Source organism: Semicossyphus pulcher, unplaced genomic scaffold (genome assembly GCF_022749685.1).
Source record: "Semicossyphus pulcher isolate SPU_LCO1_2020_fin unplaced genomic scaffold, fSemPul1.0.p SCAF_13, whole genome shotgun sequence".
Classification (NCBI taxonomy): domain Eukaryota; kingdom Metazoa; phylum Chordata; class Actinopteri; order Labriformes; family Labridae; genus Semicossyphus; species Semicossyphus pulcher.
The window spans coordinates 13884304-13906404 of record NW_027211637.1 but is presented as its reverse complement, the minus strand read 5'-3'; the positions used below and the strand labels follow the sequence as shown (position 1 = coordinate 13906404).

At 40.0% G+C, this 22101-nt stretch overlaps 2 protein-coding genes across 2 annotated transcripts; both read right to left on the bottom strand.

Moving 5' to 3' along the window:
- Positions 1–3348: 3348 nt before the first annotated feature.
- Positions 3349–5601, bottom strand: LOC138590097 (spermidine synthase-like). Its single transcript, XM_069660654.1, has 8 exons — positions 5471–5601; positions 4817–4937; positions 4614–4706; positions 4378–4531; positions 4210–4293; positions 3789–3934; positions 3486–3608; positions 3349–3382 (listed from the first exon to the last, which is right to left on the bottom strand). The coding sequence occupies exons 1-8, from the start codon at positions 5599–5601 to the stop codon at positions 3365–3367; spliced, it is 870 nt and encodes a 289-aa protein (XP_069516755.1). The 3' UTR covers positions 3349–3364.
- Positions 5602–9682: 4081 nt separating this feature from the next.
- exosc10 (exosome component 10) lies at positions 9683–21521 on the bottom strand. Its single transcript, XM_069660111.1, has 25 exons — positions 21392–21521; positions 19732–19868; positions 19344–19467; positions 19153–19257; positions 18817–18976; positions 18625–18733; positions 18477–18552; positions 18284–18394; positions 17985–18128; positions 16242–16432; positions 15948–16104; positions 15640–15788; positions 15402–15452; positions 15183–15294; positions 13380–13427; positions 13214–13289; positions 13022–13131; positions 12843–12935; positions 12694–12762; positions 12485–12590; positions 12332–12405; positions 10344–10524; positions 10168–10232; positions 10010–10086; positions 9683–9922 (listed from the first exon to the last, which is right to left on the bottom strand). Exons 1-25 carry the CDS (start codon positions 21515–21517, stop codon positions 9892–9894), a joined length of 2682 nt encoding a protein of 893 aa, XP_069516212.1. The 5' UTR covers positions 21518–21521; the 3' UTR covers positions 9683–9891.
- Between the last annotated feature and the right edge of the window lie 580 nt (positions 21522–22101).

Sequence of the window (22101 nt, the reverse complement as noted above, 5' to 3'; positions counted from 1 at the left end):
GGCAATCTTTTAGCCAATGATTCTACAGAGTGTTTCAAACATCAGCTTCAAGATGCCTCCCCCATTGCAGACAAATTCCTCTGTCCCTTTGGCTGCACTCACAGCCCAGCCTGCAGTCTTAAAGTAAGAAACTGTCCACATTGCAGATATAACCAGCATCACCTAAATTGGTGCATAAAATTCAGTTAAGAGAGCAAAATGAAATACAGGAAACCTATGCCCCAGGTCACCTACCCCCTAGCTCATCAGGTGAAACCCTGGATTCTGACAGGCCAACTGCCTCCAGTCATGTTCTTCTTATGTTCTCCAGAAAAGTTCATCCCATTGAGACTGTGCAACAAGGCCCACCAGGTGGACCCCCTGCCATAAAAACAAAACAGGGTTTGACACTTCAGGGCCAAAGAAGAGCAGTGAAAGGGCAGATGTATAGACTGGTGTTTATTCACCTCCACGCTTAGATCAGATCCTGATTAGCTGGAAATATTGAATGGTGTTGTCAATTCGATGATCTGCCTTATAAGAAAGATAAAATGGTCTAAAAGGATCAACATGCTATCTGCCATTTTGATGAGCAAACAGTGAGAGTAAATGTGAATAAAGACAGAGGCTGTTTTTTTCTCTCCTGTCGAAAATGAAAAAAAAACAAACCCATAAAGATTCCCAGAAAGAAAAAAAACTTACACAAGGAATAGCAAAGTTAGAAACGGCAGGCTGTCACCAACTTTTATGTGGTCAACTGTGTTTACAGAATTCACTCTGTTGGGAAAGCAAAGCATTTGGTAAACTGTAGACGCTTCTCCTCTCAGGAGGGTTTGAACAGAGGCAGTGGGCGAGCCTTAAAGTAATTGCTCAACCTGCCATGAGAGGCAAAGAGTGGCAGCAACAAGCAGGCACTGCCACAAAATCAACTAGAGCGACAGGAAATGCCACTTAGGCTCTGCTAGCGTTATCAGAGAGACAAAGTAGGCAACAGATACAGCTCAGTGACAGGCACCAGACCCACAATTACATGCACTACAAACACACTGAAACAAAAAAGCAGTAAGATACTCTTTCCCCCTTAAGAACTAAATTGGTTAGTTCAAATGGCCTTACAACATGAGCAGTTCATGTTGTCATCCTTACTATGGATAACACTATAGATAACTGATTCCTTCCTGATGTCTTTGCATCAGGTTCAGCTTCTGTCCAGTGCCCAACAGTTTAAAGGACTGTGCGAGCAGGACAGAAGATTACACAAGCTGGCTCAGTGGATCAAAGATCCTAAACAAGTCTTGAGAACTGTGCTGATTGCAATAGAGGGAATATTAAGGCTTTGTGTCATCAGATGCACACCTATATCCATCAACCCTGAATCACCTTATGATGGGACAATCAGATGCATATTAGCCTAGAGTCATTTAGCCTGAATCTTACCGTCTGACCCATCTGTACTTGAATCAGGTGATGGCAGAAACGTTCTGGAATACCTGCCTAGCTTGCAGTAATGTCAGATATGGTAGCTTGGAACTGTAAACTTGCACCTGAGTAGTAGATATGATAGTGTACAAGCAGCTTTCCAGAATACTTGGGTCAAAAGTTTTCAGCAACTTTAGGGGCATCCTGAAGTCCCTTAGGTGTCTGAGGTGGTGGAATGCTAACAGGTTTTATTCATCAAGGTGACAATGTAAAAGGACCATGATTGATCGTATTTGATACAGACATTAAGGTATCTGAAGATCTTCACCCTTTACACCAAGACCCTGATAATCCTAAGTGGATGCTTGTACCCCTCCTGTTTCTTCTTAAAGTCTACTATATTCTTTAGTACAGCTTTAATTCACAGTGAGCTTGTTCTCCTGGCACAAGGTCTCCAGGTGAGTCACTCTAAGTAGACCTTTTCTTTGTGTCACCCGCAGTCTTAATGATCATGGTGAACTCCACCATGGACATCTTAGAGAGATGAGGTGTGGTTGCTTAACCCCAGTTAAAGGTACAATTACACGTGGTTGAGTTGAGCTCCAGGTCTTCAAGCTTTGTGATGAGTTTGGGTGATTGTGTTTAAGGCTGAGCTGCAGCTACAAACAACATTTTAACTTAATTCCCCTTTCCCCTCTTTGATGAGCCTCTCAGAGAGCTTCTTCACCACAGAGGTCAGAGCTATGTATCAGTTGTTTATTCAGCAGCTAGGATGTGGTTGCTTTAGAACAGGAACCCAGTGCCCGGCCATTTGTATAAGTGGAAATAGTTAAGACACTAATGGTGCACTCTGTATATTAAGCTAAAGACCACATTGCCGTTAGTGAATATACAGATATGTTTATATGAATGCTTATCTACTTTGGCTTGACCTATAAGAACATTGATGTTAGGTGTAGTTCTTTACTCCTTTCTCTTGTCAAAGTGATTTATATCACCACCAAGAGGAATATGATTGATGGTTGATTAAACTCAATTTTTATCCCTCTGTTGGGCTTTAAAACAAACTGCTTTGATGTTGCAAAGCAATAATGTAGTTCAAATTCTAATGTACCTATTTTATTGATTTTAGTTATAGCACACTTCTGATTATTTATGTAGAAACTAAGATTTGAAAGGACTTTAAGTTTCACCTCCATTTTTCCGTTCACCGAGGATTTTTCCTGAAAAGTTTGTTATAAAACCTTTGAAAAATATCAGAAATCTGCATTTTGAAGCGTATACCTGTGTTAAACAGTCCCCGGCTGAATGAACAGTGATCTTAAATAACCGTTTATGTTACCAATTGATTATAGTTCTCATAAAAACAAACTCAATGCTCAAGTATGACACCATTTCTCAACCAACAGTCAGTGTGGTTTTACAACTAATATTGGTCTGTTAAGACTTTTAATGATGCAATGATTCAGCATACAGTTTTACTACAGTACAAGTTTTACTACTGGTAGTGAAAACCCAATACAATTTAATTGCATAATGAACCTTCTGAATTAAATTGATTTTCAAAGCTGAAGATCAATTAGTTTTCTTCTTCAACAACAAAAAAGTACATAGATTACTTTTACATAGTCTTTATGTTACCTAATATATTGCATAATGTGTAGATGTAGTGAATCCATTAACCAGTACACAGTTTGAGAGTGCATTCAGGTTTTATGGAAACCCTCTTCCGAATAAGCTTGTAAGAGACTTAGAGCAGAAACAAAAAACCAAATACAACCCAAGAAATACATTAACACCAAGAGTGTATAAGACTTGAAGGAAGAGAACATAGGAGTGTAGACTTTTTAAGTATTAGTCAGCAAGCCCTAAAAATCTTTTGGAGTCACTCTCTTCAGTGTTGCTCAACCTGTTGAGGAGCGGAAGACCCGGGTTGGGGATGAACATGTTGGGCTGCTGTTGCTGGTCATTCGTCACTGAGTGCCTGTCAAAGGTGAAGAAGATATTGAGGAAAAAGTAGGAAAAAGTGCCTTCAAGTACTTGGAGCATACAAATAAAGTATTTTGAATTATTCTTACAACATTTACCTTTCTTGCAAACTCAGGGAGCACAAAAGATGCTTTGTGAATTTTAGAATTGTAATATTTGAACTCCATGTCTTCAATTTCTTGTTTTGACAGGTTGTCCAGTGGTTCCTTGAAATTTGTTTCCTGATTAAAAAACACGAGGGGCACATCAGTCATTTGATGGACAAAATCAATCACAGAGAAACAGCGGACAAGTTATTGTGCTACAGAATGATTTTACAATAAGCCACACGCATTTATAGGCCATCTGACAACAATCAGGTGTGTGGTGGCTGGCAAAAAGAGAATAACTGGCACACTTACAGGATCTTTACTGCACAGCATGAATCCAATTTGGCCACTGGAATAACTGGGGACACAGGTGTAGGCATACTCCACCACAGGGAATAGCTTCTTGCAGAAGGTCCGCATCTCCTTTATCAGATCCAAATGGAGCCACTGACACTCTCCTGTGAAATTGACACAAGTGCAGAATAGAGGGCATATTAATTTCCTGTCAGTCTTTTTTGGCATCGTTCCATCTTAAAGAAAGTGGAAGACAGACTATAAAGGGAATTAATAACAATAAGCAATAACCTGGTTTTTGACTTGAAAAGTGGAAGAAAAGTCTCATTTTATTACGACTTCTACTCAAGTGAGTAGCTTACAATGAATATTATTATTGTTAACGCAAAACTGTGATGGATTAAGAGGAAATGACATGAAATATATCGAAATATTTTACCCTGGGAGCAGAGAATTCCATCGCTTCTCAATGCTGACTTCAAAAGTTCATAGTAAGGCTCCTGGAACAAACTCTCAGCAGGTCCTGCAATAAAAACACAGACCTCAGAATAGGACTGTCTCATGTAACAGTTTGCAAAGAAAGATGTTAGAACACAAAATAACTTACCGACGGGGTCTGAGGAATCGGTTATGATTACATCAAAGGCCTCCTGGTTCTGCAACATGAATTCAAAGCCGTCTCCGACATGCAGGGTAAGCTTGGGACTGTAAAACCCTTGGGCCATCCCTGGGAGGTAGCTCTTTGCTACATTGATGACATCCTACACAGTAGACAAAATCAATATTAATACCAGCAGGCACTACTCAGATGAAGTTAGAGCTCGTCAGTGGTGTTTCTCGCACCTCATCTATCTCACACTGAACCACCGACTCCACCAGCGGGTGTCTCACAACTTCCCTTGCAACACCACCATCTCCTCCGCCAATAATCAGCACCTGAAAAAAGGGAAACATGCTGACAGTCAAGACAGGTAACATGACTCACTCAGAGTATAGCCATACTGCAGATCCATGAATTTAGAAGAAAAAAAAAATGTGATTGATACCTTCCTAGGACAAGGGTGGCTGTAAAGAGGGAGGTTGGCCATCATCTCCTGATAGGCAAACTCATCTCTCTCAGAGCATTGGATCACTCCATCCAGCACCAAGACGTTCCCGTAGTATTTACTGTAAGATGACATTACAGCAACGTATGAGAGGCACATTTGAAAGCTTAAATGCCCTGAAGCTAAATTCTCCAAATGTCTACATATTTAAAAAAAAAATTTAAATAAAGAACATGCTGCAGCAGATGTCTAACAAATGTTCTTAAAAAAAAGTTAATGAAAGTTTGCTAATCCTGATTCTATTTGAGCTATAAATGCTGGTGCATCTAATAATCCAGAGTCATCATTACTAATATCCACTTTTGATACCCATAATGCTTTGGGAATATCTCACAGGTAGCTACCAGATACAGAAACTTCTGAAGTTCCCAAGTGCCCTAGATTGCTCATTCGTTTTTAATAGATGCTAACAGCTAATTACATGTATTGATATCACTTATTAGCCAGGTAAAAGCCTCTATTAAGATTAATATCTCTATATCTATATCAAGAGTGTAGCTGAATTATTTTTACACCAATACAAAAAAACCTACAATTTTTATACACCGTAACCGAGCTCTCAACGTCAGTTAATTAACGTTGCTACGTACTCACCTCTTGAAGGCCAGAACATCTTGATATTTGGATTTCTTGTGGTAGAGGACCTCTTCCACCTCCAGGCTGGTTGCTTGCCCCGGCCATAAGGGTGATAGTTCCGTAAACCATCCGTCTTTAATGAGGTCCATGTTATCTGCAGACGGCTGTAGGTGATAGGGATGTGACAGTTGACCGATGTCTGACAGTTTAACCTGACGCTTCACGTTGTAATATATAGAATGCTGCTGACGTCACTGTCTCATTTATATGTGAGCCAATGGGATGGCAGGACATACCGGTTCGTCTTTATATTGTTTGACTTGACTTTTTAATTAATGCCTTCCCTAGTTTGCGTAATATTTCAATATGTCCCGAAGCTTGAATAAGTTACAAAAGCGACTAATTTACAATTTAAATTGACTCATTATTGCATAACTGAGTGCTCTCTGTCTCCCCCCCCCTCAGAATAAGTAGCCTACACACTATAGGTCCACCATAACTAATGAAACTGTTTTTTGTGGCCTAATAACTTTTAAAATATGACTTCAACAATATTTCCGTTATGAGACAACTGGTGTCATACATTAATAAGATAAGATAAGATAAGCTTCATTGATCCCCCACAGGGGAAATGTACTCGTTACAGCAGCAAACAAAACCGGCAAATTAAATACAGTACTCAAGTATAAAAAAAGAGACAAAAAGTAGGTGGCATATATAAATAATAACAGTAACAAAATAATTCAAAAAACTATTCAAACTATATACAAATTTGTCCTTGTCGAAAGATATGCAGGGGCCATTTTTTAAAATCAAATCACACATGGTGTGCAGTAATATGATTCAAACCAGAATCAGATATATTAATATTACACATTGTAGCAGAAATTATTACACAGCATTATTGCATAGCATGATGAACCATGTATGGAAAGGAGAATATGTATAATTGTAGTATAAATGTTGGATAATAGTTAAAGTACTATTATAGTAAAGTAATCTACTATAATGAGGTGTTATAAAGCCTGACAGCAGTGGGGATGAAGGACCTGCAGTAGCCCTCCTTCTTGCAGGGTGGGTGTCTCAGTCTGCTGCTAAATAATTATATATAAAAATAATAAAAATAATAATAAATACATAATAATAATAATTAAAGCATTGACACAGTCATTTTAAGCAGCTAAGTATAGCTGATTGACGACTAGGCCTAAATTTGGTGTATTTACACAAGGCTGGCCTTAATGCTTAGATAATGGAGACTGTTATGTCCAGGGGATAAAGTAAGCAACGACTGTAGCAAACTCGTCATATTTGTCAGGGGAAGCCAAGACAAATATCAGTTAAGGTCACAAACTTGCTGTTTGCTGTTAGATTGTAACAGTACCTATTATTGTCACTTTCATACAATTACAGGCATTAAATGAATAATAGTAGTTTCTGCCTGGTGCAAAATGTGATAATTTTGCTGCTGGTGTGTTTGGAATTGCTATCACTGTAATTGCAGACCTGGCACCAGTTTTTGTGTTTGTGCTGTTACAGACCTGAGAACTACAGGAGCCACCTGAGAACCAGAAGGCCTGAGTCCTAAGAGAGGATTATGTTGAAAAGTTATATGGTAATGCTGTATGTTAGGGGAGCATAATATACATTTCTATCTTTTTATTTTTATTTTTTGATAAGTTAAAGTCAAGAATGAACTTTCAGTCTGAACTTTAAAATCAACATGGACAAGAAGCCCTTTAAGGGTTCAGAAAATTTGAAAATTAAACATCTGTCTACATAAACTTGGAAAACTCCCACTGCAAAAGCTCCAGGCAAGCTTAAAAAAAGGGTTTTGTAAGTTTTCTTGTTTATTTTGAGGAGCTGATACTCGATGTTCATCTGATAACAAATTCCTGTTTTTGTGATAAGCCCTCTCAGCCAATTCTGAATAATGTCTAACTGTTATTTAGGCTGTTATATTCAATAATGCTTCATTTACAGGTTTATGCAAATTGTGAAAGCTTGCTTTTGTTTGTCTGTTTAAACAAGGTTGGCCTCAATGCTCACATAACAGGGACTGTTATATCCAGGGGATAAAGTAAGCAAAAAGGTTAGCAAATATGTCAGAGGAAGCCTCGATGAAAAACAGTGAAGAACACAACCTCTTTGCAGGAGAATGTAACAGTAAAGATATGTAATTTAATGAAAAAATGTCAGACTAATCACTCTGTTAAGTCAGGAATAGTAGTTGGTTTAAAACCTGAATCACTGCAGGTGCTTTTGGAAACTGTCATTTCAAAGCTGGCACTAGTAGTTGTTATCTGGCTGTTAAAATACATTCCCCAGAAATAACATAGAACTTTGCCAACAACTAGAAAGCAAAGCTGAAACTGTGCCCAGGTGTGCTGTGTTGGAAAATGATTGCTGGAAATAATGAAATGCAGGTAATTCACTTAGATTATTTTATTTCCACAATGAACCCTTTGATGTATTTGTCATCTCAAAGTCAAGAGAGCATTTTCAATCTCCACTCAGAGGCCAGAACATCAAAAATCTAGAAATCAATGACCACTTGGCAAACTCCAAGAGGTGAAGACCCTCACTGGCTCTCATGATGAACAAAAGCTGCAGAATAACTCCAAAATGGGCCAATTTTTTAATAAGATCTTGGATTAAATATTAGAGGAACTAATATAATATAGCTTTCTGACATGCCAACTACTGGTTCGCAAGCTCTATATTATTATATAAACATACTGTATACTGTATGTGATCATGTTAAAAAGTACAGTTTGGTTTAAAATGTAAAAGTTGTTCTTTTTTTGTTTGTCAGTTGACAAAAGGGGAGCCTCAGTGCTAACAGAGACGGCTGTATCCAGAGGACAATGTAAGCAAAAAGGAAAGTAAACTAGTCAAAGTCTTCAGGGCAAGCCAGGAAGTATTTAAACTAAGACAACAACCCTGCTGCAATTGCATGCAAGATAAAAGAATACATGATATTGATGGGTAATTGTAAGACTAATCACTCTTTCATTGTCACACTAATAATAGGGATGGCAGTTTGCTAATTGCCATACAGATAATCAAAGGCATAGGGTGAGGCTTCCTCCTGCAGGCATGTTTTACATGCTGAGGTGCATTTATATATATATATATATATATATATATAGGCGTTGAGAACTCATCTCCATGTTCACAGTTACTGAGAATTAACCATTATAGAATTCAATAACATGAGAGAACAGTAAACATAAAGTTCTGTGTTAAAAAGCTGCAAAACCACACAATGTGTGGAGGTGGGACACATTTTATCTACTTTAAATACTGTTCATGTTCATAAAATAGTTTCATGTAGAGCTCAGTAACATGTTTAAAAATGGATCGTATTGTGATAGGAAGCAGCTTGGCGACTATTTTTTGCTTGCCCTAATGAAGGCCTTAATGTAGGCATGTTTATACTACGAGTCTGTAGCCCTGCAGAAATAAAGGCCGTTTATAACAACCCCTCTGAGTGCCTCAGATCTTCTCATTAACTTTAAACTTGGATCCCAACGCTGAAGAGCACCAGAGAGACAACTGTTTTCACGTCCACGCAGCACTCCATGCATCTGCTTTTTGATCACATTGTGCTTGTTGATGTAATTTGTATTTTTACCTGTCAGGAAAATGAAGTGATATAAAAAGAAGATATTTCTCTGAAATGTAATGAAGCACATGTGTAAAGTTGTATAAAATGTAATTAAGTTAAAGTGCTGCAAAGTTGTACTTAAGCAGAGCACTTGATTAAATGCAGTTACTTACCACTGTACATCAGCCCATTAACATGCATGTTTTTGGAGTTTGAATAACAGTGTGTACATCTGGGTGTAGTGTTCACATGTCTACACGCACAAGTAGTTCTAAGTTAACATTCTTCCTGTACAGCACATATCCATGGCAGTTCACACATCTTAAAGTGATACTTTGGTGTTAAGAATAGATTTTTTTTTATCTTTGCTTCCAAAACTCCAGAGATATTTTTGCCATCTTGCAATCTGGATATGCTGAGTTTCAGTTTCCCCACTCGCATTCTACAACTTTTATCTTTGCTTTTAAGTAAAGTGTCACATATAATCTGAATAGCAGTGGTGGTAGTCATGAGGAAAGGCCTGGTTATGATATCGCATGATACTGCTCTTCCAAAATGAAACTCTTGAAAACACGTCTTTGGTTTGATAAAGAACAAAAAATGGAGGCGAGACATTTTATCCTCTAAAATCAGCTTTAATAAAGAGGTCTGTGTGTGCACATATTTACAGAGTTAACTGTTCCACAGATGAAAAAAAAACACTTTGAAATTCATTAATTATTGAAATACTGAATTTCATTTACAAGAAAGGAAAGAAGGGGAACACTGTTTCTGCATGTTGAAAAAAAAAAAGCTTTAAAATATTACAGAAAGTAGCCTCAAAGAGAGTTTATCTTTTGGGCCAGTTATGCCTGAATCCTCTGTAAGGAAGAAAAAGACAGGATGGTTAAAACACAGATCTTTTAACAGGCAAAAAGGCTCTTGTACTGTATACTGAATATGTTTACCTGTCCGATTTTCCAGCCATGTACGACATACTCCTGTTTCCAGCTGCAAAGTTGGATTTTTGTCCCTTGGGATTTTTCTGTCGGATAAAAGATTTATACTCACCAATCACAAATTAAATACATATCATTAAAAAATAATTTCATTAAATAACAAATACCTTTTTCCTAAAATCATGACCCTGCCGGTTTGGATCGAACTGTGTGTTGTCCTTTGCTTTGGTACCTGTAAAAACAGAAATATTGAACGTTTTCTAAAATGTAAAATAACTAACTGGATGTCAAGTAATTGATGATTTGTTCAGTATGATGAGAAAATGTATTTTTAAAAACATACCAGCAAAGACTTTGAGGTCTGACTGACTGTAGTCGAAGGGCTTGAAGGCATCTTTGGGAGGTGCTTCTGTCTTTTGGGGATTCTCCGCAGATTTCATCAGCTTCTTACTCGGTTTGGGAGTCGACTCTCCAACCTCACTGGGAACCCTCTCTCTCTTCTTTCCCCCACCTTTTTCAGACTCCTAAAGAAAGTAGTCAGCAACATTACACTCTGCTTAATACTATGAATAAATATATTGAATTTATAGAGGCAGTATTATGCCGATTCATATTTTAAAACATCCATATATATTGTTGGATGTCCAAACTAAATATGGGTGAAGTTTCAAATCTGTAGGTAAAAGTATGTCGGAGTAAGGCTTCTCAGCTCAGTCTGCAGCATAGACTGTGTAAAAAGATGGTTAAAGCTGCAGCTGCATTCCAGTATCTGCAATTAATCTTTTACCCATGTCTTTAAAGGGTCTCATCTCATCATACTGCAGTGATTCTGCTTCCTCTGCTTGGATAAACTAGTGCAGTCTGCTAATTAATCAACAAAGAGAAGCTTCCCTCAAGGCTTGGGAAGTCAAAACGGCTTCACATCTAACTAGGATCACACTATAAGAAGGTGTGAATGATAACATCTGTGTCACCTCACAGAGGTGTCACCTTCCTGAATGTTACACAAATTAGCAAACAGACTTTAAAGTGGGATTTAATAGTTAAAACATGTTTTTATTATCCCTCAGAGTATGATTAGAGGTTGTCAATGATTTTTAATTTACACATACACAGTTCTTCAAATTAACAAAAATTATTTGCCACAAAGCTTTAACGTGTTTTCCTGTGACTTTATCGCCTTTATTTTATTTAGCTAACTGCAGTTAATCGTTTTGGTTTTTTTTGCATCTTCATGAACAGGTTGAAGCAAGACAGAAACCTGATGATGTTGGAGCCCAATCACAGCCCACACCCTCTAAGATGTGACTCATAATATCAGCGCGGTAGAAGCTTTGGAAAATCACAAAGCTTTCTTTCAAACTAAAATAAGACGATATAACTTCACTGCCAAAGTGCCGGCTGAAACTGACAGCTAGCCCACAGAGCCAATATTTGCCTGCAGTTGGCAGGTTGATGAGTGTTACTTTCAAGTGCTGCTGCCAACACTTGTGACTGTAATGCATGCCACCGACCACATGGTGCCAGCGTGCTCATTTGACGGTGGCGTTTCAGCGGGGAGCGCCTTTAAACCAAATTTCACTTAAGCCATCATCACACAATGGATTACTGTGGTGCACTCCATTACTGTGTGCACTGCCGATTGATGGCTGAAGGCTCACACAGCGAGAGGCAGAAGGGAAGGGGAGCCACCTGCAGGGACAGTCAAACGACGGCGACCATTCTGCATGTTCTCTTGCAACATGAACGGAAGATGAAGCACTGAGACTTGTGTCTAACTGAGCATTTAAAGCAGAGAGGAAACACAATATGGTGGCGAGAGCGCACATAAGAAACGGAGCAGGAGGGTGCCAGGCGATACCCCAGAGAGAGAGGGAGCTAAAGGAAGTGGGCTTTTGGGCAGACAGTAGCTTTTGTTGTTCCCTCAGAGGATAGAGAAGTGTTTGATGAGTGGAGGACACGTCTCTAATGCTCCACTCCCACGCTGTGCGTTCTTCTTCCCCAGACACGTTGCGAGACAGATAAAAATATTAAAGAGCACTAACACACGGCTCCTGCAGACTGGCAGCATTGCTTCACTCGCTTGTGAGTCACCGTATTCGCGTGCAGAAATACCTGCCATGTCCTCAGAAAATGGGGGGCATTGGAGAGGGTTAACCTAGCTATTAAAGACTATCTTTAATATTCAGTACCAGGCTCTTGGGTGAACACAACTCGTGTTCTTCATGGATTTTTACTTTACCCAACAGGTGCATTAACAGTGATGTTGACAGACTGCAAAACCTGAAGCAGCAGGGAAGAAACAGTAGAACAAGAGATCAAATGACTCACCGCTGCTTGCTCACGAACTGTGGCAACGTTCTGTAGAGACTCCTTGTAGGTCTGTTTAGCCTTGTTTCTTTCCTCTGTGGAAATCAGCAGGAAAATACAATAAGGAACTTCACTTGAAAAAGTGTAAGTTTATAGAAAGTCAGAGCCCGTTACCTGCCACTTTCTTTGCACGCTCCTTTGCTTCTTCCTTCACTTTCCTCTTGGCCTCCAGCTCCTTCTGTTGCTGTTCGATACTCTGCAGCTTCCATCTTTTGCTGATCTGTAAATGTGACAATGTACAGCTGTGAACATTAAATATGTAGTCAGGAGGACAACACAAAGAAGGCTGGATTTGCATGACTGTAAGGAGCGACTTTAATGACCTCGAATATTTTTGAAGACGGATCAAACTTGGCATTCTTGTTGACGTGCACATCGCTGGAGGGTAAATACTGCAACACATAAAGGTGGCTGATTACTGTGTGTCTGGTTAAATAAAAATCAATGCAATAATGACTTAATCATCTGTTACCATTCTGAAAGGGTTTTCGAAAGACTCAATGATGCGTCTGGCTTTCATCTGAGCCACAGGGAGGGACTCTTGGTCCTTCTGTGGTTCCAGCTCCTGCAAAAGGAAGCACATTCTCACATCAAGAATCAGAAGTGCGTAAAAACCTGACTGAATAAAGCCGCGTAAAAGATGATAACTACCTCAAACAGTGTGATTTTAGCTGATGCAATGAGACCACTTGTTTTCGGAACATCGACATCCATTTTGTGCTCGTCGTCTGAGAAGAGCACCCCTTGTTTCACAGGCAGCTCTGAAAATACACACATTTTGTCGAAGATCTAAAATAGTAAATCACCGGGATTATGCATAATATGTACGAGCATGAGGCTTACCGTCAGGGGAAAAGGGATGGTGATCGCTCTCAGAGGCCCTGGATGTATCATGAGGACCGAACAATGTGACCTCCGGCTGGAAAAGGAAACGACAGTGTGTATTTAACCTCAGCTGTCGCTTCTTTAACATCTGAATGCAAAAACTAGAATATACATCTGAACTGACCTTTTTTATGGGCGTGAGTCCCTTCTTCTTCTGAGCTGCAATCTCAGCCTTTTCAAGTAGAAAACATTACAGAGTTCATTGATTTAGGTCCCTTCATTAAAATGTGAACTTGACATTACATCAGTGACAAAAACCATTATATGCAACTGCTGACACTGGGGCTGCACCATATTGGAAAAGTGACATACGCTAATTTTTTGTTCCGTGATATTTATTGCGATATAAAAAAATACCGGAAATTATACCAGATAAACGCAGTGTTTTTGTCAATGACTGTATATATAGATGGACGATGCATCTCCTTCTGCTCTAATTGTATGAAATTGATGCCAAAATAGCCCCCGTGATAGGCGCTGCTATCATGTAATCTGGAGCCAGAGTTGCACAGTAGCAGCTTCCGCTAACCAAAACACACACTTAAATTACTGAAATAACAGCAGAGTCCCCGCATGACGGCATATTTAACAGCTTTAACAGCTTCTTTGTGTTTGTCTTCACAGATATGGAAACCTCAATGACTGTAGTGATTGTTTTAGTTACGTTTCCTCTCGCCGATCGTCCTCTACTCTGCTAATCTGGAACAGATCGGCTGCAGGAGCCGCATTTGTCAACAGAGCCGTCAATCATCCTTTTTACAGCATCAAATAACTAATTAAAAATAAATACTTGGACGTAAATCAGCATAATAAGACGTACAACTACAGTGACAAAAACCACGAGAAATATTTATTTGGCATGTATTTTCAATTTATAGATTGACTCATGTCCCATCTGATAACATTCATAACCGTTCCTCCTCTACTCTGCTAATCTGGAACAGATCGGCTGCAGTAGCTGTATTTGTCAACAGAGCCGTCAATCATCCTTTTCGCAGCATCACATAACTAATTACTTGTCAGAAACATTAACACTTGGACATAAATCAGCATGATAAGAACTAGCTATAATGACAGAAACCATGTTTGAGAAAATGTATTTGACGAGTATTTTAATTTATAGTTTGTCTCATGTCCCATCTGTTAACATGGAGGAGGCGGTCTTTATGACCTATACTGCAGCCAGTCAGCAGGGGGCGCTCGACATGTTTTGGCTTCACTCTTAGGGAGCTGTCATGTCGTCCATCTTTTTATACAGTCTATGGTTTTAATGTACATATACCATTAACGATCATACTTTTCTATTATTTATGACTTTTTAGTCTATTTGCTTCTAACAAAACATACACCGCCTCCTACTTTTATCACTCTTGGCTCAGCTACTCTGACACCTGCATGAAAAAGTAAAGAGTTAAGGTGGAGTGACATGTGTCGTTATATAAAGTAAATACAAATAGACTTGTAAGCAGCTGTTGCGTAACTTATATGGTAAGTCGTCTACCATTTTTAACGCTCTTCAAACGTTTAATCAGCGTTATCAGCCCCATGCTGGTAACTTTTGGAAATGAAAGCTCACCGCCTCCTACTTCCTTTCGGCACGCATACTTTACGCCGTGTGTACGCTGCAGGTGTAGCCGCTAAAAGTAAGCACTCTGTGGCACGTCCACTCAGTTACTGTATATGTAGCCACAGCGTTAACGAGCACCGGGACAAGGTAACGCTGATACAGGAATGAGTGATGGAAAACGTGAAAATGGCGAGTACTCCTTTAGCATAAAGAAACACTAAAGTAGCAGCTTAACTTGTTTCAGTTCATTTTCCTCACTATCACACGTCCTGCAATGTGAATATTTCATAAGTGCTCATCGCAATCGTGATTGTTAAACGATATAACGTGCAGCCCCAGCTGACACCCGTTTCTTCTCACCTTCAGGAGAGGCATTTCTCTGCCTTGCTGCACCAACAAATGGAGCTCATTGACCTGCTGCCTCACCAGCGGTGGTACAGGGTTACAGCAGGCAATGATGCCCTGAGGCTCTCTGAGTAGATTAAGACAAAATAATGAATCAGAGGTTATGAATACAAACACTGGATTCACCTGCATTGAGGTAAGAATATGAAACAGTAGGAAATGTAATGGACTTACTTGGGCAGCTCCTCGGATATCTTGCTCATCATATGAGTAGGCAGCACATATCTAAACACACACATATTGCACCATGTTAGGACAGATGTCAAAAGAGTATGAATGGTTCTAAAAGTGTGGAGACTGTCACAAAAATATCATGGTTGCAAAATCTGGCTGGGCACCAACTATAAAAAGGAAAATAACAGCTCGAGCAGATTTCCACAACAGCAAGTCTGTCCATTTCCAAACAGCCTACCCGGTGCTTTCATCTTCCTGCCTGGCCAGCTTGTCCCTCCAGGCAAACAGCAGTCTGAAGGCAGTGAGCTGCTGGGTGTTAAAAGACTTTTTCTGCTTCCGCTGCAGCTCCAAATACGACTCCTCCGTGTAGATGGGCTTCACATATTTCTGTATGGAAGGGGGGAGCGAACAGTGAATCGAGAGAAATGTTGGAAAATGTGCCGGATTATGGTGTGGAAATTTAAAAATATGAAAGCTGTAGAGAAATCGTGCAACTGTTGGGAAGAGAGGAGTGGAAAGGGAGTGTGAAGTGAGGTTTGTGCTCACCTTCAGGGAAATGTCCTTGCTCTTGCTCCAGACACTCTGCAGCAGGCCGGGCTGTCCGTGGTTGAAGTCCAACAGCTGCGCCCTCACACAGTCGTAGATGTAGAGGAGGTAGTGGGTGTCTGTCCGGGCATACTGCACCATCTCATCTGGTAAGGGGCTGCAGGGTGGCATTATGGGACACAGTTAACTTCAAATGCCCAAAGTCAGGTACTTCAAAAAATGCATAATCAAAGCACAGTTAAAACCTGTACAACAACTGTCTATTAGCATCAAACTGCCCCGTTGTCTCCGTACCGAATCCTCCAGTCAGCCAGCTGATAGCGTTTGTCTGAGTCCACATTGCAGAAGTGTTTGAGCAGGTGGTCGAGGGAATGTCTGGCCAGGTTCAGACCTCGGCTGGCCTGATGCGTGTCAAAAAGGTTGACGACGTACAAGCCGAAGTCCCTCTGCAGCCACTCAATGTCAGAGTCAGCGCCGTGAAACACCTGCGACCAGGAGAGAAAGCACATACAGCTGAAAGCCCTGTGGTAAGGACCCAACTTACTATAAACTGTAATTTGCTTGGATACAGAAAATATTGGAAGCAAAAATATGAAAAGCTGAGGAGACACTGTGTGACATTTTTCCATTTGGCTTATTTTCACAGATCTCTCAGTAGTTCGAGCCCACACACCACACATTTTCACAGGAATCCTACAGTGTGTGAGTCATAGTGGCTCCCACACACAACAGGACACCCGCGGACTTTATTAAACATGTTTGAAAACTGTGGGGCTCCGAGACACCTCAAAGACAGTCTGGCTCAGAGGTTTCAATCTTTACAAAGTTATTGTTACTATGTGGTGAGATTTTCTCCACTGAATTACTGAGATATTCAATAGCGGGTGATTAAACGGTTCAGCTGCAAACAGTTTATAAGAAAGTCTCGGCCTTCTTCAATTTCATTCGCTTTAAAAAATATATTCCCCTCAGGCGAATTTCAGGCCGGTTTAATTGCTAGGATTAAGGAATGCAATGACACAGCTTTACAATGCAGACCAAGTCAAGTGGAACAAGTGTCCAGACAAGCGGACAGGTTCTCTTTAATTAAGGAGTTTAATGAACTAAACTGCTTATTAAGAAGTAAAACCTAAAGGAAAATTGCCATTATATGTCATACCTGTGCAATGCATTTTAAACCTGCTTGTGCACACAAATAGAGTATTTTCAGCAGGCAACTCTGCTACTAATGAGTTTTTACTAGTGACAGTTTTACAACATACACCTTGATTTTCAGTAATAGTTAATATGATATGTGCTTCAGTGTGGCTCCTCTTTGCATGCCACTGTCAAGCTGTGTCTAGCAGAGTCCTCTGCTTTTAAGGAGAAAGCGTCTAAATGAATTGTTCATTCATAACCAAGAGTGTCTAGGAATGTTGCCAATAACTCTGAGACAAAGCCAAAGTTGAACCGTGTTAAAATTAAAAAACAAGAGCCACTTGGACCATGGACTTTCCCATTTTGAAAACAAATCGTATCTGAATTATCCCATCTCCTCTTTAAAGTGGTCATCTCGAAGATCTCAGATTAGTTCTCTTTGGCGGTATTGCGGAAGCACACTTCCCAGATATCCAAACAGTGTCGCATGTGTGACGTCCGCGGTCACTTTGTTTTTTTTTGTTTCTTTTTCTTTGGATTTTCACGTATTTTTGAAGTTGTATCTGTAGTCATCGATCTTGTCTTTGTTTGTTCAGCCACAGTAGATTACTGTTTACTCGCAACACTTGCAGAGACCGGAAATGTATCCACTTAGCTCAGACCAACCACTGCTGGCTGATGAAAAACGCCTCACTAAGTGTCACCACAGACACCCAGCCCATAATACTGCAAATGCAGCGGGTTTCATCAGGGGGCCATAGGCTCAATCACCATTGTGTTACCTCATTCGGCGATAGATAGTAACTTAACAGACATTTATTTACATGAAAATCTTCATGATTATATCTTTAGGATGGTAAAAGTCATACAAGAAGAAGATCTGAAGAGAGTTTCCATTACCTTGACAATAGTTGGGTCAGTGAACGCCTTGTTCAGGATGTACATCTCGCTGCGGAGCGCCAAGGTGTCGATGATGAAGTCCTCGTCTCTGGTGGAGATCTGCATCAGGGAGGTGAGGCCGAGGAAACTCCTGTAGGAATGGTGCTGCGAAGGAGAACAGAGAGTAAAAAAATGATCTTCTTATACAAAAGAAATTACAGGGGGGTTTAAGACAGTCCAAACCACAGCTTTAAAATTCACCACTGAATTGTATTAATGCCTTCCACATTCAAGCCTCTAACAACTTTCTAATCCTGTACCTCAAGATCCACTGCAAATTCAGATCGTTTGCACAGCTTCTCATTCAGAGCCACCAGATCCTCCAGAGAGTCGATGAAAGAGCACTTGGTCTCAGCTATTGGTTTGTACATCTAAAAATAACCACAAGCAACAGATTTATTAGAAGCTTGACCGACAGTCAGCAGATCATCGTGTAGAATCGCTGTTACTTACCTGCGGTTCTGCCTTTGACAGAAGGCTTTCTGGTACTGTAAGATGATTCAGCTCATAATGGTAAGGGTGTGCAAACCTACATGATAAAATCACATGTTTAGAATAGGAAAAGGCACGCTGTTAATATTACACAAGGGACAAGTCTTACATGTCGTCAACATGCTCCTGAGTTCTCTGCTGGTGAATGAAGTCAGCCAGGGCAGCCGGGACATCGAGGTCCTCTGGTCTCTGCTTACGGATTTGTTTGTTGGTGAAATCTACAATTGGAGAGCAAAATGTTAAGAGTAAGGTTATGGAAACAACAGCTGGGTCTAACATGAGTGTGAAAAGTAAGTCTCACAAGATGGAAGAGGCTTTATTGCGTTGGGCTTGATGAAGATCTTTGGAATGAATGGTGTGTTGCTGTTGTCGACTTTTTCCTTGAATTTCAGCTGAGGCCTCGCAACGTTCTTGGCATGGAGCAGTCTGAACATCTCCGACCGACTGCCAGAGCCTGAACCCTGATCAATAAAGCAAAAGGCATGAAATACAAGTTAGACTATTTATCAAGTGCTCTTAAGAAAGAGAAAATCTACTGTTTTTAAGTGCTTGAATGCCTGCACATTATATCTCAGCCTGAACGCAGCCCAAAAAACTGGCATTTGCATTATAGAAGCTGACAGGTTAATTAGCCAACCTTTCGATTCCAGCTGGAAACGACAATCTTAGGAGGCTGAAACCCTGAAGGCATGACAGGCTGCTGGCTCCTGTTCACCCCGTCAGCTTCGTCCAGAAGAATCCCCTAGAAACCAAAAACAAGAAACCAGTTGGATTGCAAAGACTTCCTTCATGATGAAATGTTTTTAGCACCAAAACTGTAAGACATACCGCTCTTTCAAGGATGACATCGTTTGAGTCCACAACCAAGTCAAACCTCTCCTCCAGCCCCGTCAGCTTGTTCTGGTCTCTAATGTGAGATCTGCAGCCGTGATGCTGCATTATCTGACTCATGCTAACACAGGGAAACAGTGAGGGGGATTAATTCAGTTTATTTGGAACAGCAAGTGACAGGTTACTCATCAAACCCACTCATCTTTTTGCATGTCTAAGGCTCTGTCAGACTTGCTTTCAGTATCACAATCCAGCCTCGCACTCAAACTAAACAAATGTGCTTTTAGGCAGGTAAATTCGGGGAAGAGCGACAACATTGGCAGAGGCGGACGCAGGTCTTACTAAGCCAAAACTCAAAAAAAGCAGTAATACAACACACACTCACCAGAGCAAAAGCTTATCTCCTTGACTTTCACAGAACTCCTGGAAACCCGGGAAGCTCCGATAGAAATCATATTCATCTCCAGCTTGAGGCAAGGCGGCTGATGCCTTGGTGGCGGATAACACCGCACCCAAACCATACTGCAGACGAGAGACAGTCAGAGCTGTTAGTAGGGATGTGCACTTTAACCGGTTAACTGTTATCTGACCATTAAGAACGCTAATATTACTGGTTAATACTACCAGTTAAATGGCTAAATAAAATTTTGTCTTTTTTTAATACATATATATTTGGGAAACACATGTCTTGTTGTCGTTAGCTGAGGTGAGCCTGAGAGGAAAGCAAAATTAAATGAGCAAAAAATAGCCTTGTGTGGGACTATTTCAGCCAAGAGGACGACAACAATTACTTAATTGTGCAATGCAGTACTTAAATACAGCGGTGGTATAAGCACAATGTGACATCACATGCAAAGCAATCTGTTTCTGTTCACATAGCCTAACTTTATCTTCAAAGTCAGAAACTGCCGGTATCCTGGCAGCCATGATGCCCGAAACCCTTTTGGCTGCAACATTAGGCTATATATGAATATATATACAGCCTTATATGTATGGGCATAGATCTGATTGGAGATTGGCACTTAGGCCTTTGCCATCAGCGTGTGAATGTTTGTGTGAATGGGTGAATGTGACATGTAGTGAAAAGCAGCTTTGAGCAGTCGCAAGACTAGAAAAGCGTTATATTATGTACAGTCCATTTTATATGAGTACAGTCCATTTAAAATTTCCTTGCTGTCTATTTAGTTCACACAGGGCTTGATGTGTAACATACAGATGTGTAGGCTAAATCCTCATGTTTCTCTCCATTTATGCTATTGCACATGTAAAATAAACCCTTTGTTGTATTGGTGTTTTAATGGGTCCCAGACTTTTATCCAATCCAGAAGTACATTTTAAGCTTTAATCTTTAATGTTAAGTACAAGTTAGTCAATAGTATTATAATCAAATATAATAATAGTAATGTAGAACAATCAGAAAGTCTGAGGTGTACTTGTATTTAAGGTTGCATGTCTAATGGCATATTTAGATTTTCAAAACAAGAACCTTATTTCTATACAGTGAAACATTTTGGTCACACAGCTTAACTTGTTTAAGTTGTGTTTTAACCATTAATAAAATGTTACTATGAAATTATATTTTAATATTTACTATAAATATCTCACAATATGAATAACTGGATAGGGTAATTAACATTTTCGAATAGTATTTATGTTGTAATAGAAAAAATATCAATCTATTTGGCTGGCTGTTTAACGCCTCACCAATATATAAGTGTGTTAGCTTTTCTCAATTTAATAGCTTTAAAAGTTACATAGCATGTCAGCATAAGTGTTGAGAGCTGTTGTAATGTTTTACTTAGATAATGTGTCATTTTTCACAAACCTTGCAATAAACACACTCGAAACGTCGACCTTAACTTTACCACTAACTTTGATAAACATTATGAGTCCTTGAATCAACCTATGTCTGTGCGTATATTCTAAATAATACCTAACTTATAGTGTGACCACAGCTCGTATCCAACAGGCATGTCCACGTTGCCCGGTTGAGTCGTTGCTAGCTTGAACTCAAACTGCGACCAGCTCCAAGTTAGTTCACTTACTTTAACGAAGGCATCCACGTCTTTAAAGCCGGGACACAAATCGGGTTTTTCCTCGTCGTTGGTCATTGAATTGGCGTCTTGAAGGCCACTGTTAGTGGGATCACCACTCTTGTGAGAAGCCATCATCTGGTTGTGTACATGTGAGCCGCAGGAAGCAACCCCCTTTCCTCAATGTTTTCTTCGGAGCTGGTGGGGAGGAAGCTGTGGGAGCGACAGCGACACCCAACGGTGTGGAGGGGAAGGGCCGCGACAGCGCGGGTGATATTTTCCACAGGTTATGCAAATAATTATTACAAAATCTATAAATGAGAATTTGTTATGTGTCCGAATTTAGGAATGAACTAATTCCTAAAATGTTGAATTTACATTTCACAAATCTGCATTTTAGGATTTCTTTGTTTTAATGTGTTTTTATGTTGTTTTATATTACCACCAAGACTGAGGCCCAAAGTAAGACGCTATTAATCTTGACATTTTTTCATTGCAAGGCCTTGCTCTGCTCGTCAGTGTACCCATTCAATGCAGTGACACTGCAGACACTGCCTCATCTCCATTGTATTAGCTCACCCTGCTACCTGACCAGAAGATTGCACCAGTATTCTGGTACCACGAGGGGTCAGTATTGACATTTGCAATCTGCATAAACTAAGCAGCATCTGCACTGTGTTGCGGAGAAATGCTAAGAAATGATAGACACCAATGATGTCTAA